Source organism: Nipponia nippon, unplaced genomic scaffold (genome assembly GCF_047370975.1).
Source record: "Nipponia nippon isolate SJK-2023a ecotype South Korea unplaced genomic scaffold, ASM4737097v1 scaffold_18, whole genome shotgun sequence".
NCBI lineage: Eukaryota > Metazoa > Chordata > Aves > Pelecaniformes > Threskiornithidae > Nipponia > Nipponia nippon.
The window spans coordinates 7,263,648-7,279,109 of NW_028262334.1; the positions used below are offsets into that span (position 1 = coordinate 7,263,648).

Consider the following 15,462-nt stretch of genomic DNA (forward strand, 5'->3'; position numbering starts at 1 on the left):
ACACAAATCCTGGTTGTGTTTCACACCCGCGGGGTGTTTCACACTCTGGTGGGGAAGACTGGCTCAGTATTTCCAGAGGACCCAAACTCAGTCTCTGAAATCCTCATAGCTCTGGAACCCATGTGATTCAGAGACTTAAATACACATCTGAAAAGCATGCGGGCGCACTTTGGAGGTGTGCTAAGAGCTCTGGAGGCCTCCCCGAGTCTCTGTGATGCACCAGGCACCTGCAGAGCCCTTCCTGGTGGTCCTCAGACAAGATCTTTTGTGCTATTGTCCTATCCTCTTTTTTGGCCTCTTTATTTCAGAGTTCGCACCTTCCCGAAAGAGTCCCACCTGGGCCACGACACAGTCCGAGCCCTGATGTACTACGCCCTGAAGGTCTGGAGCGACATTACCCCGCTGAATTTCCACGAAGTGGCAGGTAACAACGCTGACATCCAGATAGACTTCTCCAAGGCAGATCACAATGATGGCTATCCCTTTGATGGACCTGGTGGGACAGTGGCACATGCTTTCTTCCCGGGAGACCATCACACAGCAGGAGACACCCATTTTGACGATGATGAGTATTGGACCTTCCGATCATCAGGTATGTTGGGGTGGGAGAGCTGCAGCCAAATGCATGTGCTCCCAGCTTCCCTCTTCTGCGCTGGTGGCTAGAGTGGTTTAGCTTCTGCTATGCCTTCACCCCGGGCTTGCAGGTCCCAACACCTTCTTCTGGTTCCCCATTCAGCCTTGCTAGTGGAACGACAGCAGCCAGCGTCGAGGACCTTCTATGTTCCTGGAAGCCTCAATGATACCTCCTTTTTTCGCCCCATCATATCAGCAGTTGCAGAGCTCCCCATCGCCCACCTCCAGTCCCTGTCTATTCTGGGACCTGGAAGGTCACAGGTTGGGTGTGCGGCTGTTGGAGCTCTCGGATGGGGCCTGTCTTCTCTGCCTTCGCCACCTTTTGGGTGGCTTCATTGCCACGTGCCCCAGTTTCCTATTTTTAGAGCATATTTATTAGCTGACGTGCCTGGAAAGGGCTCTGTGGTCTGCAGGGAAAAAGCCCCCTGTGAACACTAGATTTTTCCTGCCGTCTCATGTCTATTACCTGACATCAGGATGGTCACAAGTTACAGTTTTTTTTCTTTTATTTCATATCATCTGGCTAGAACAGAGTTTTAATAAGCGGAGGGACTTTCAGAAGCGAGTGTTCCTGAGCTGTGCGAGCCACCTGTGGGGATCAGGTCCCCAACCTTCGTGTCGGGCGCGTTTTGACTGAGTGTCTCCTCTGCAGTCGCCAGCTGCTAATTTACTTGTCACGCCACCTCTTCTGCCAGCCTCCCAGCGGGCTCCTGCTGCCTCAGCTTAATGATTTCATTTAGACCTACTCGTCTTCTCGGAAACCAGCTAATACCTTCTTTCTCCCCACCCTTCTCCTCCCTTCCCACAGGCTGACCTCCATCTGTCCCTGCTGAGTGTTTGTGGGCAGGAGTATTCACCAGACGTGCTGGAGGAGGTCTGAGGTTAAGGCTAAAGGTCCAGACAGGCTGATTCTTCAGGATTCAACCTGCTCCTTGGTTCCCGACGCTGTGCAACCCCAACCAATGTTTTATGGGGAAGGAAGAAAATAAAGCAGCAGCTCTGCTTTGCCAACATACAGGGCAGGGGCAAGCGCTGAGGTCTGGTAGCTTGCCGCAGCAGATGCGTTATGTGATGAAGTGAGGAGTGTGGTGCCCGTTTTGGAGCTGGTGGTTGGGAACGCTCATCGTGAAACAGGCTCGTGTGGAGGAGTGGGCTCAGGGCTGGCGGCCCCGCAGGGAGGATCCCTCCAAGCATCACCAAGGGAGAAGGGGATGAGCTTGACAGCGAAAAAGCTGCCCTCTATTTTGAAGGTCTTGGAGCTATCCGAGCTTCATCTTTTATTTATTTTGTTCTTCCTAGTGATTCAAAAAGAACAACTTGGTAGGTGATATAAAAATATCCCCAAGGTTGTCAGTTTGGCATTAAAATGTCAGAAAGCATATGTCTTGTTCTCTCCTAGTGCTGGGGAAAACAGCACAGGTTATAAAAATCCTGGCTGTTTACAGACACTGTAAATAATGTTCACCAAGAAAAAAGCAGAATTCAGCAAAAATATCCCCCCCAACACCCCAAGCCCAGTGGGGAGCACAAAGGACTGTGCAGGATCTGCCCAACTTCTCCTTTGGCCCCGAGCGTGTCTCAGGGAACATGGGGCTCCCCTGAGCTCCGCACCCACCTCGGCTTTCCAGCCTCACTGCCTTTTTATTACAACGCTTGCAGTCGTGATCTTTGTAAGAACCATACTTAAAATCATTGCCACCCACCGGTATTGCTCTGCAGGGCATTGCTGTGCAGTGAGGGGCAGCAATTGCATGGGTGCTTTGCCCAGCTGGTCTGGAGCTGGGTGGTGGGAATGCACCGAGCAGGATCAGTCCTGTGCGGCTCCTGAGGGGAGCTCTTCCTTTGCTTTGGTGGCAGCTGCGGTGGAAGTTTGGAAGAAGACATTAACCCCTGTTGAGATCTGACCTGAGTGTCTGAGGCTCTGGAGAGGACCCTTCGTTAGAAGGATGGGTCTGTGTGTGGGTGTGGTGTGAGGCATTAGGGGTTGGATTGCAAATAAGGCAATTTTGGGAAAGAGAACAGAGTAGAAAGAGCCCAACTGAGGGAAAAATCTTCAGAGGAGGTATCAATGTTCAATAAAGTCTCCCTGGTGCCCAGTGTGGCATGTGAGGATCAAAATTTCTAAAGGAGCAGACCCCGGAGCTGCAGCCCTGCCAGCACAAGGTGTGGGAGGGGAGATGGGCAAGTCCTCTGGAAAGGAGCTGGACATGGTCACTTGGCCTTTCTGCCATTCCCTGTCAGGGCAGCAGTTAGATGAGCGGGGTTGGTGGCCGATGAGCAGGTGAACAGCTCTGTGTTCATATGCGTGCAGGAAGGTGCTCGCAGTGGCTTTGGCCAGGGCAGCAGCGTGCAATGCCAGCATTGTGCAGGCAGGGATAGCCCAGCCAGGCAGCAGAGCACCGTGGGCAGGCGGGCGCTGCTGGGCGCTCACCGCTTCCTTGGCACTTGGCTTTGCTCGTTATCGCAGGCGTTGACAAGCTTCTGGCTGCAGAAATTTGGTATTCTGGGCATCACAAAGAGTGTGTCTGCAGCTGCTGCAGGCAGACATGAGATACAGGAGGCGACTGCTGTGGCCCAGCTCCTGCACTGCCAGTTAGCGGGGGGGACGGGTGGTTGTGCCAAGGTCACCGTCTCAGCTGATCGTCCAGCTCTTTCTCAGGTGCCACCAGTGGTCTGGGAAGAAGCAGGGCAGTCCCCGAGCCTGCGTGGGGCTAAGGACGCACACTGCGAGCTGGTGTCTGGCTTTCTTTCCATTTTCATATGATACACTTCAGGCTCCTTTTTCCAACTGGAGCAAAAATTAGTTTTCAAACTTCGCCTATTCCAAAGCTCTCTGTCCCACTTTATCCAACATATACCTATACCTTCTCTTACAGCCCTTACAACCCACCCAAATCCCCAAAATGCAATCAGCATGTAGTGACTTTTATTTCAATTTTGTCTTTATTTCCAGACGTTCATGGGATGGACCTATTTGCTGTAGCTGTCCACGAGTTTGGCCATGCCATTGGCTTGACCCATATCTCTGCCATAGAGTCTATCATGCGACCCTACTACCAAGGTCCAGTGGGGGATCCTCTCAAATATGACCTACCTTACGAGGACAAAGTCCGAATCTGGCAACTCTACGGTAAGTTTGTGTCCCTCACCCAGCTACGGCCCGTTTCTGCCTTGGCCCGTGCTGGAATAGCTGTTTTCTGGGGTGAGTGGAGCTGGTGGGGAGGATAGTGTACCCCTCTACTGCTTCTTTGTCTTTCCACATAGGGGTCAGAGAATCTGTATCCCCCACAGCCAGACCCGAAGTAAGCAAAACTGATGACCATCCTGTCCTGCCCGAGCTGCCAGAGAACCGCTCCACTGTCCCGTAAGTCAAGTTCATTTCTTTCCAGCTGTCACTGGTGTTCCCGCAAAGGACATGTCCTAGTGAAGCTCCACTTACGCATCAGTATCTTGCCTGCTCGCTCTGGCTTTGGTATTTCCCTCTGGACATCTTGTCTTCTGGAAAACACGCACATACAGAGTGCCCCTTCTTCCTCACCTCTCCTGACCATCTCCTGCAGAGGCTGTTGCTTTTCTCAAGCAGTATGTGTGGAGACGGGCCAGCCAGCCCACAGCTGAAGTGATTAAGAGCAGGAAAAAGTGATAGTTGCTATCTATCCCTTAGCTACTTTTTATCATTCAAGGCATGTCCAGAAATTCTGTATCATCTTGGAATGCTTTGCATTTCCCTAAGACTCAAAATTTTACTCGTGTTAATGGAAAATTGTCCCCATCACCCTTAGGTGAACTCATCCTTGCTGAAATTTTAATCAAACTTCCTCTGCAGTATCCTGAATTGTGCAAGCATAACTTACCTAAACCTTTCCACGGTGAGCAACTCCCTAATGTACCTGTGGGGGGTGAATATTGGAACAAGTGGACCGATAGCCTGACTCCAACGCAGGTTTGCGTTGGCAAAGGGCTGCTTACGCTGAGTGTCGTCAACCAGTGTGCCCTCATTAAGGGAAGTTCTGGATCCAGCTCATTAATAAACGTTGGAGTTACCAAATTGTTTTACTACCAGGGCAGCAGGACAGTTAAGAAGGGACACGGAACAAGAAAGCAGGAGTTCATGGTCACACGCATTTTTGCCGGATACTGGGAGCGCCCCAGGTGAGAGCAGCAGAGACGGAGCAGGTCACCTCCTGGTCTGCCCCCATCTGGAGTGTGACCTTGAGGAAGGTCATCTCTCTGTGCCTCAATGCACCATCTGCAAAGAGGGGATAACAGGATTGAAGCATAAAGAGTTGGATTATTCCTACAGTAATGGGACGAAGAAGAATCTAATCTTGAAAAAATATCCCTGTGCTGCAGTTACTTTTCCCACCTCAGCACCTTCTTCACCCCGCTTTGCCCTGCTTGGTGTGATGCGTGATGCCCATAGTACAGAGGTGCTGAGCACCTGCTCTTGGTGGAGGTGTCCCAGCTGCCAGGGGTTGCAGAAAGGCTATGAGGGTCCTAAGGGACCCTTTGCCTTGAACATGCTGAATGCCATTAGTTATCTTTCTTCCTATGAGGCTTCTAATGGAGTTTGTCCACAAGACTCTGTATGGCCATGTTTTGACCTAGAAACATGAGAGCGTTTCTCCCTGCTGCTGTAGGAGAGCAATCATCACACACCAGCAGCAGGAGGAGCAGGACGCTTGTTCGTGCCGACCCCTTCTTCTCGCCCCGTGCGTGACTGGGAGGGTGGACAGGGTTCACCTCCGCATCTGTTGTTTTGTGCCTGAAGAGGGCTGTGAAGCTGGTGCTGGCAGCCCAGCACAACTCTTCTGTCAGCAAATTAGATTTATGCTTCCCCATCACCCACAGCAGCTTTTCTGTGCATGTTCCCAGCACCCTCTTCTCATCCTTCATCAATCATCAGTTCTCACATGGGCTTTGTAGTGCTGTGGGTCCTGCATAGTCTGTGCCTTTCCCACCTACCTTGTTAAAAGCAGCTCAGTATCTCAGCTGCAACTTGCCAGGTGGCTTTCACCACCTAGCACATGGCATCGTCTCGCACGTGGCATCGTCTCCCCGTGTTCGGTCTCGTCTGCTTTCTGCTTCGCAGCTCCGCCACCTCTCACTGGCATTTCAGAGCTCAGCCTCGGAGCAGCAACGTCCCCAGCCGCTGGAGCGAGATGCTGCTTGGCTTTTATCCACCACGTGTCCTGCTGCCCGGGGGCAGCCGGCCGAGCTGCGCTGTGCCACTGGGCAGCAGGAAGCCAGCTCTGCCCTCACCAGTTACACTAGCTGGTAGATGTAGAGCGTGTCCTCGCTTGACTCCCAGCGATGGTCTCCAGTGGCCCAGGGAGCACGTCTGCCACAAAGCTGTCTTCAGGCTGAGGGTTGCCCAAGCTCCCCTTGGAAATCCCAGTGCACGTGGCTGGGTTTGAGCGTGAGGAACGAGGGATGGACGCAGCCTGTGGTCTTCTGCTGGGGGCTCTGGGGGCAGGGGAGATGCGGTCCGTGGGACGGGGGACACCGGGGAGGACATGGCCCCTCGCTGCCCACCTGGGCTGTGTTCACCTGGGCATCTCTCCGCAGGCTCAGGCGGGACGTGCCCAACAGATGCAACACTCACTTTGATGCGGTGGCCCAGATCCGGGGAGAGGCTTTCTTCTTCAAAGGTAAGCTCCCGCTGCTGGCGGTCTTTGCGTGCGTCACACTGTGGTGACGTTGGTGTGACAGTGCAATGCTGCGGCAGCAGCGTCGGACAGGCTGGGGCGGGCGATGAGGATAAGCTGGCTTGGGGTTTGCAGGCTGCAGGGCCCACAGACCCAGACAGGCATCTCACATGCCACTTTTGGCTCCAATTAAAGGGCATAGACCTTTAATCAGCCCATTGAGGCTGAAGACGGATGATAAGGAAATTTTAATGTCTATGTGAATCCTGCCTCTGGTGCAGAAGGAGACTGCCTGGCTCGTGCCCATCCCTCTCAGCGCAGCGGAGGTGCCCATGCAGCCGATGGCAGGTTGGGGGTCTGGCACCTGGTTAGGAAGGAGAGGCTCATGGAGGCAAACCCCCCTGCCCACATCACGGCAGTGCCCGGCCGGTGTGCCACTGGGCAGGTGCGTGTCCACGCGGCTGCCTGGGAGCCGGGGTTTAACACTTCCCTCTGAAGCGGCTGGGCTGGTGACAGGCCAGCGCGTCGCTGTGTACCGTGCTCTGATCTGTTGCACCACACTGCCCAAGCAAAGAACTAAAACCTGATGTTTGCACTATCAAAGCCGAAATCTGGGTCGAACCAAGGATGAGCAGAGCAACAACAGCTCTCCACTGCTTTTTTTCCCGGATGCCTCCAACTTTCTTTTCCTCCCACGCTTCACCTTCCCTCGTGCTGCTTGCTGTGCATTGCTCAAAGACAATGTGCACGCAATTGTAGAGCCATCTGGTTCCATGTCAGCAAACACTTGCTGGCAGCGTGGCCCCAGGGTGCCTGCCTGGTGATGAGGATCCCATCGGTGCCTTCTCAGCTGTACAGAGCCCCTCTAGGCTGGACAACATGGGCTTTCTTTTCCATCTTGCCCACTGGGCACTTCTTTCCATCCCTGGCCACCCTTTGGCCACCGCAAAGCCATCCAGCAGGGAGGCAGAAGCATCTCCCCCAGGGATCAGGAGCAGCATCTGGGCACGTATAACCCATCTGGGCATCACAGCGCGAGTCCCGGGTCGCAGGCAAGAATGGCGAAAGGGCTCCAGAGAATTCGACGTTGTCTGCGCCCTCGGGGGAGCACAATACGGAGGCTGTTCCCCTGTGGTATTTGTTCAGATGCCGGCTCCAAAAAGCCCCAGTGAAGAAGGAAAATAAGAGACAAGAACTGGTGTCCAGGATAAATGGCTGTCTGTCTTTCAGAGGGGGGGAAAAAAAAAAGATGAAAACTAAAGAGAAATCCATCTTGGTGTCTATTTTTGGATATATTTATTGTGGGCCAAAATGCAAATGTAAAGAGCACAGTGTCAGCGGGCGCCAGCTGCACGGCTGCCTCTGGGGCCCGGCACCTCCCTCGGAGCCCCCATCGCTGCCACCAAACCGTCCTGGGCACCACGGAGCAGGGATGTCGCCTCTCAGGCAGGGTTTAATGACCTCCAGTGATGAGCTCCCTCCATTGATGGATGTTTTGTTCTGAGCTGTTTGACTGGTTCCCTCGCCGGAGAGCAGCCTCTCCCACCTCAAAAACACCAGGATCAAAGCTCTCCAGGGCTCCCAGGCTTGTTGTATTGAAGGCAACAGTGGATTCTCCGCACTTTGGAAATGCCACTTGCTTTGATCTTGGTGCCTTGCTACAGACTCCTGGAGTTTTAAAACAACTTTGGCCTGTGTGTGTTTGCACGGTGTGTGCAGCAGTCTTGCCAGAGGCAGCCAAAGCACGGAGAGTGCGGTACAGAGCTGGGATCAAAATCACCTAGTATTAAAGAAAGCAATTGCCTCAACCCATCATCCATATAAAACGAGACGCTCGGGACAGCAGGACTTTACACTTGGCTTTCATCCTGCTCAGTTTGCCAGCTCAGGGGGTAGTTTTAAATCAAACTTTTAAAACAAACACGGGGTTGGGATTTTTTTTTTTTTATTATTATTTTATTATATTTCTGCAAGCTAATGGCAGCAGTTCCCCCACGGATCTGGCTTTGGCTGCTGATCGTCCAAGCAACCGCAGCATTTCGGTGAGCAGGCTTGGCCGTGACAAAACACGAGCCCGGGCAGACTGGGGCTGTCGTGCTAAGAATTCCTTGCTACTTAATTGCTCTGGTTTTTTGCTTTTTCCTGATAGATTATCAAAACCCCAACCAAACTAACCAACAGCCCAGGCTATGCCTGACTTTGAGGGTAGATGTAAAGCTTGCTCGCTGCAGTTGCACACCCGCTGAGCCCATTGCTGGCAAAGGGTTGAAATGTCAAAAGCACTGGGGCTTCCCTCCTTGTCTCAAACGAGCCCGGGGTACTCCAAAGCTCAGATACTTATCTGCTAAAGAAGGAATTATGTCGAGCTGTATTTCTTGTTAAAAAAGTGAAAATCTGGCTTTGTCTAGTGCCTTGCTAATTAGAGATGCAGAGATCATCTTTATTTAATTACATGTTTTTCCATCGATGTACAATGGCCACCAAATTTGAATCCTATTTTTTTTTCTAATGTTCTTAAAAAGAATCTGTAATTATGGCAATTCCTACCACATTTGAATGTATTATTCATTCGTGGGTTTCAGTCAGATAGAGCAAATATGCAAACAGGAGCAGAAGAACAAGAATATGATATAAATCCTTATAATTAGAATAAACCCCCCTCTCTGCAGATGTTTAAGTGTTAGAGTTTCACCTCCTGCATTATTAGGCTAAGATCCAATTTCCATAAAATTTTAAAAGACAGTGCCACAATCTGCCGGCTCTGGAGAAAGGACTGAGTGTCTTGAATACAAATCCGAAGACGCATCTTTGGTTTCTGTTGCTTATCCCCTCTTGGGAATCCACGCAAGAGCAGATGTAAATAACATGCAATAATTTGCAACAGGCAATAACAAATATGAGACAAAGTTGAGAGTTGGCGCTTAGACATCTTGCTCCGGCTGAGATCTCACTGTGTGAAGCTCTCTGGGGAAAATGCAGCACGAAGCGCGCTGCAAAAACTCAGGCTGAGAATCTCTGAGACAGTGCAGGGAGTCGGGTTCTGAGTTGCCCCTAAAATCATTAAGACTCCTCGGGAAATCCCATGCAAGGCTCTTTCGGCAGGAGAAAGTTTGGCATCCTTCCCACAGAGGACAAACCTGTTACCTTTTCCATTACCCCAAATGTTCCAGAAATACCCCAAGCCAAACGCTTTTCTAGCTGGGGAAGTGTTGCTGCAGGTGCTGGAAGGGTGTCTACTTACACCACCGGTACATTTGGCCGCTGGGAGCACCGCAGGACCGAGGTCCCCTGCTTATCCTATGCCAAGATGGTACCAAACTCTGTAATTGTGCCTCCTTCTCCCCCTCAGCCCCTTCCAGTTTTATTAATACACTTTCCTCCTCCTCTATTTTCTTACTCCCTTTCTTCATTAAAAAAACCCTCTGATATTGCCGTGTTTCATCGTAACATCATACGCATTTCTAAATATGAAAGCAGCTGGGCACCCTGTGCGCGGGAAGCTGCGAGCGCTCGGGGAGAGGAGAAACAGGGATGTTTCTTCGGAGGCTCTCGCTAAAGGCTGCTGGTACCCGGTGTAGCTTCAGGCACTGCCTGGTCCCACCAGCTCCCAGGAGGTCCCGTGCAGAGCAGCGAGGGAGGAGATGAAAGGCTCCTCTCGCCTACTCCAGCTCAGCTGTGCAGCTTCACACCGCGGCCAGGAGTATAACGACTCTGGTGCGATGTCCAGGGGATTATTTTGATCCTGAAAAGGGGATTTCTTCTAGTGGCTGCCAGGAATAGAAAGCGCTAGCAGCTGCTGCTGGAAAGCAGGACACCTGTAACTCATGGCTCCCATCTCACGCGCTTTGCTTTCTGCTGCTGCCGTGTGCCCAGCGCTCGTCTCCCGGCGAAGGTGGGTTGCAGTGTGGTTCAGTAATGTCCAGTCTGTTCCTCCAGGGAAGTACTTCTGGAGACTGACTCGCAATAAGCACTTGGTCTCCCTCCAGCCGGCTCAGATCCACCGTTTCTGGCGGGGCTTGCCGCTCAACCTGGACAGCCTGGACGCGGTCTACGAGAGAACCAGCGACCACAAGATTGTCTTCTTCAAAGGTGAGAGCAAACGCAGTGCTGGAGGCAGCACACGTCCGTCCCCGGTGTAGATCCCGGTGCCAAGGTACCTTGGCAGAGTTTTGGTCTCTCCTGCAGGCAGGAGACACCAGCGTTGGCTGTTGAGCATCTCCCAGAGCAGGTCTGAGATCTGCTGTCCATGAGCGAGGCCAGGAGAAACCAGCTTGTAGGGAGGGCAGGCAAAAAGTAGCAGTCGTGTTCCCCAGAAAATAAGGGGAATGTCATTGAAGAAAAACTTCAGCCAAACCTAACTGAAATTTTTGCTTTTCAAGAACGAAATAAAAGCGGGGACCACCCACGCACACACTTTACAGGTTTTGAGCTCCTTCTTCAGCCTTTTCTCTTTTTACTATTTGTTGCTGAGAAGTGAAGAAGCTGCAGAGGGGACAAAAATGAAAACCTGAAGATCTTGGTTTTGCCAATTACATTTCCGTTACTATTTTTTTTTCTTAAAGTAAGTGTTATAATCCTCTCTTTTTTTAAAAACATCTTGCAAGTTTCTTTCAGAAGAACTGGAGGAAAGAGGTTCCTACACAAATGTCCAAGTCCCCCGCGAACCATCCATCCACGCTGGTTAGACGTTACCCATGTGCCGAATGTCACCCAAGCCCCCAGCAGGCACCAGCTCTTTCCGAAAGGTCGTGTGCTTGAAGAGCTAAATACATCCCAGCCCTCCATGATCCCCAGCTTTTTGTCTCCCGACCATTCTGCTCCGAGCGTGGTGCAATTATCGGTTTCAGAAGTGCTGAACCAAGCACTTCTGAAAGCAATAATTTGGTTTCAGTTCCTCCAGCGTTTCCAAGCACAGCCGAAGCCCTTCCAGGCTGCCCGTGCGCTGAGCACCGCAGAGCCGTGCCAAGCCCTGCGTCTCCCCAAGGAACAACATGCAAAAGGTTGCCTCGGGCAGCCCGCCCCGCTCTGCCTTTCCATTAATCCAGAGGGAATGGGGCCAGCTGGAGCGCGGCAGCCCTCATGCCTGGCACCAGACCCTCCCAGCCAGGTCTGCAGACCACAGCAGCACTTGCTCGCTTCCTTCCCTTTGTCCCTTCCCTCCCCGCTGGGGACGGACAGACCTCCGGCAGCTCAGCTCCAGGGGCTCCTCCTGGCTGCTGGCTAAATTTGGCTTGTAAGGCCAAAATTACAGCTCTGCTACAGCTGGGGTCTTGCCCCTGCAAGGCACAGCGCTCCTAAGATTAAACTCGAGATTTTCTTTCCAGCTATAAAATTCTGTGTCGCTCTCTCCCTCCAGCGCTGTTTCATTGATCCCTGGACAGAAACCAAAGCGCACAAATTACCCCAGCCTCTAAGGTCCTGCTGCTGATACATGGGCATGTGTTTAAGTGCCTCTTCCGATTTTCTAAAAAACTGCGGGAGGAAAAAGCCTGATCTTTAACGTGGGTTGTGTGATGCCCAAAAGGACACTGCAGGTTCACAAAGAGACATTGCACAAACAGAAAGACTGCCCAGGTGGTTAGAGTATCACATGGGAATTGAGGGATCTGGGTTGGTTTACTTGTTCTGATTCCTCATCTGACTGTGGGCCAGTCATGTTGTGCTTCTTTTTAATCTGAAAAAAAACCCATATTGACATTTCTGTCCTGCCCAGGGTAGGGCCAGAGCGGGGTGGGGGTGGTGGCTGTGTAGAGAGCACTTGAAAAGCAGCGATCTGCTCAGATGGGACTTGTCCAGCCCCTGTCCATCTTCCTTACATCCCTTAAAATTCACAGGTCCTTCAGCCCAGCTGGCTCTAAAAAGCGTGGCGATTTCTCTTCCAAAGTGGGACTAAGCTTTGGTTCTCAGGAGTCGAAGAGCAGGCAGATAGCGCTCAATTTGCCCACAACAGCTGAACGTAACTTTCTATTTCTTGCAGTTAGATATCAGGCAGAAATCAAAGGGACAGAAAACCAAACGCCACCACCAAATACATAAAAGCGACAACTGTGCTAACGCTGTCGGCGTGTTCATGTCCTGGGACCGTCACGCCTGCAGCAGTTCAGGAGGGAAGCAGGGCTATGCTCTGCGGAGAGCCCGACACATAAAAAAGCAACTATTCTGAGATCGAGGTTCCCCACTGGGCTGCTGCCTTCCCGTCCCCATCCTTCAGTGCCAAGAGCGCAGTCCTGAGGATTGTCAGGGCAACAGATAATGAAACATCAGCTTGTCCGCAGGGGAATGCTGGTTTCGGCTCTGAAACAAATGTGATTTTGCTCTGTGCTTCTTTCCTTTCCCCAGGAGACAGGTACTGGGTCTTCAAAGACAATAACGTGGAGGAAGGATACCCACGGCCGATCTCGGACTTCGGTCTGCCACTGGGAGGAATCGACGCCGCTTTCTCCTGGGCCCACAATGACAAGACTTATTTCTTTAAGGACAATCTCTACTGGCGTTACGATGACCACGAGCGGAGGATGGATCCCGGGTACCCTTCAGAGACCATCCTGTGGAAGGGAATACCAAGCCCTTTAGATGATGCCATGAGGTGGTCAGATGGTGAGTCCATATGCCAGTTCAAAAAACACAAGAAAAAAATCAGTGCTTCATTTGCAGCGGAGCTGTAGCCCCTTCTACTGGGCCTGCTGATGTGAACTGCTCAGCCCCAGATGGGATGACGCTTTCTGGCGTCTGAAAGCTGAAGAGGGAGGTGGGCTTCCAGCCAGAGCTCCCCGCGCTGCTCGCTAAAAGAGGTTGTAATTTCAAGCAGGCAACAAAAATATCCTGGAGGCCTAATAATTTGATTTTATTAAAAGAACACAGTTGATGTTGTTTTGCAGTCATTTTTATTCTAATATGTGCTGGCTTGCTCTTCACTGAATTTGTTGTCATTGGATTTTTAGCTAGATATACAAGGATGTGGACAGAAAATATTTTTAAAGGAGGTGTTTCCCCACAGTTATGACTTATTTTCCGGGGATGAGATTTCTCAGTGGTTTCTTCTCCCTGAAAAGACCACAAAAGTTTTGTCACAGGAGATGTTTAAAACCAGCCATTCGCTCACAGCAAAGTGGCACTTCCAGTTTCATTTACCATCGACCTAACAGTGTAATAGCAACCCATAAACCAGGCAGAGGGGAGGGACATTTCCAGAGGCTTTTCAAACTGAATCCCTGGAGCTGTTGGGCCATCCATGTGGGTAGGAGTCCTCCGTGAGCATGGGACCTGCTTAGAGAATTCACAGCCTCCCAGTTCAGTGTGGAAAAAGTGCACCCGAGAGCAGAAAGTTCCCAGGGCCCTGCCAGGCTCAGGTTATTTATCTGAGCCCAGGAACAGCAACACGCACCCCAGGTTATTAACAGGTAGGTGAGGTCGTCTTCAGCCTTACCATGCCCTGTCACAAGACTGTCCACTGACGGCCACCGAGAGACGCATATGGTGTGTCCAGCTGTGCCTTTTCTAGGGCTTTTACCCTGCACACCCTTGGTACCAGGGGGATGCATCTGCTTTAGGACCCACCATAGAAGAGGTGACATCTCACCACCGATCTCCCATCTGTCTGGTGGCTCCTGCCTGGTGTGAGAGATCTCAGCCGGGTGTAGCGTCATCTTTTAGAGCATCCCGCCAGCAGCCGCTGTGCTCCTGCAGCGAGAGAGGGTACTGGCAACAAGAAGTGGTATCACATCTGCCCCCGCTCCCCGGGGCTCAGCTGGGGTGGGGGTGCTCCTCTGCTGCTCCAAGTGCTCCTGTGCCCTTGCCACTGGGAGAGCGCCCATCACCACTCATCTTGCTTTTGGGTTTTGGTCTCTTTGCAGGTGCAAGTTACTTCTTCAGGGGCAAGGAGTACTGGAAAGTGCTGGACAGTGACCTGGAGGCCCAGCCTGGTTATCCCCAGTCCATCGCTAGAGACTGGCTGGTGTGCAGCGACATGCAGTCCGATGCCCCAGAAGCAGCCGGGAGCAGCAGGACTGGGGCACGCTCCAAACCAGGGCAGCATGACGAGAGCCGCTCAGAAAACGGCTACGAGGTCTGCTCCTGCACCTCGGCCTCCCCGTCCCTCCGGGCTTGCCCTGTGCTCAGACTGTCAGCGAGCCTCGTGCTGACGAGCGTGTGGACAGCAGCACTGATGTGCGCAGCCCTATGACATCTCATCCCGCAGACGAGACAACGCTGTTGTGCTCCAGGGAGGGGAGGTGGATACGATCCCGTGATGCTAACTGTTGCAAGCAGAAAAACATTCCTAGGAACATGCCGGTGAAGGGTTTGAATTCTCCATGAGAAATGAACAGTGCTTTTTGGTTTTTTCTTTTTAATTTTAGTTTAAAGGTCTAATAACAGATTTTGAGTTCCGCACCTCCTTATTCCCCCATCCGGTTAAAGATGAGAGCAGCCTAACGTTGAATTTAGAAATGTTCCATAGAGATGTATTGCTTTGGGTGTTTAAACACGGCAAATGAGGGAGGGGAGAGCTGAAGGGGAAGAAAAGAGATGCTGCTGAGACAGATGGCGACACCATGGAGGAAGGCAGCAAGGCTACAGGCGAGAGGCGGTAGTTATGTGCTGACACAATGTACACATCCTATTGGATGTACTAGGTAGAAAGAAAGTTTGACTCCACTAAGATTAACTGCAAGGCGATCATTTTACTGTCAAACCTGCTGTGGTCACTGATGTCTCGGTAACCTGTATCAGTTTCTACAGATCAGAAACACCTTTGCCTTTCAGGAGGCAGCGCAGCTTATCTTTGTATCCGAGTCATTTGAATTTAATAATTTCTCTAATAAACCTTGGCTGCCTACACAGAGATCTCCCCGTCCTCTGCCAGACCAAGCCTGCCACCTGCAGTGAGGTGCGGACTGCTGAGGCTCGGGAGCAGCCTCTCCGCAAGGAGCAGCCTTGCTGCGTGCAGCCAAATGAGATGCAATTGCACCCACCACCCCAGCTTGATCTATGCACGTGAACTCCTGCTCTCGGAGTTCCTGTTTCGGGTTGTTTTACATTTTGGGAGGGATGAAGATGTATCGCATTCGTTTGTGACTGTGTCACACCTGGCTGTGCTGCGGAGGATGGGCTGGAGGGAGGAGGGATGCTGCACAGTCAGCCTCAAACCTTTCTTGATGCCTCTGCCAGGAGTTTGGAGCAA

At 51.8% G+C, this 15,462-nt stretch overlaps 1 protein-coding gene across 3 annotated transcripts in view; it reads left to right on the forward strand.

Moving 5' to 3' along the window:
* Window positions 1–15,119, forward strand: part of MMP17 (matrix metallopeptidase 17) — a 67,505-nt gene extending 52,386 nt beyond the window's left edge. For all 3 annotated transcript variants that reach the window (XM_087754540.1, XM_087754542.1, XM_087754541.1), the window contains exons 4-10: window positions 309–592; window positions 3,587–3,763; window positions 3,898–3,997; window positions 6,202–6,284; window positions 10,218–10,370; window positions 12,621–12,878; window positions 14,135–15,119. In XM_087754540.1, coding sequence (XP_087610666.1) covers window positions 309–592; window positions 3,587–3,763; window positions 3,898–3,997; window positions 6,202–6,284; window positions 10,218–10,370; window positions 12,621–12,878; window positions 14,135–14,463 — 1,384 coding nt within the window. In that variant the 3' untranslated portion in view covers window positions 14,464–15,119. The remainder of the gene's footprint in view (window positions 1–308; window positions 593–3,586; window positions 3,764–3,897; window positions 3,998–6,201; window positions 6,285–10,217; window positions 10,371–12,620; window positions 12,879–14,134) is intronic.
* The last annotated feature ends 343 nt before the right edge of the window (window positions 15,120–15,462 follow it).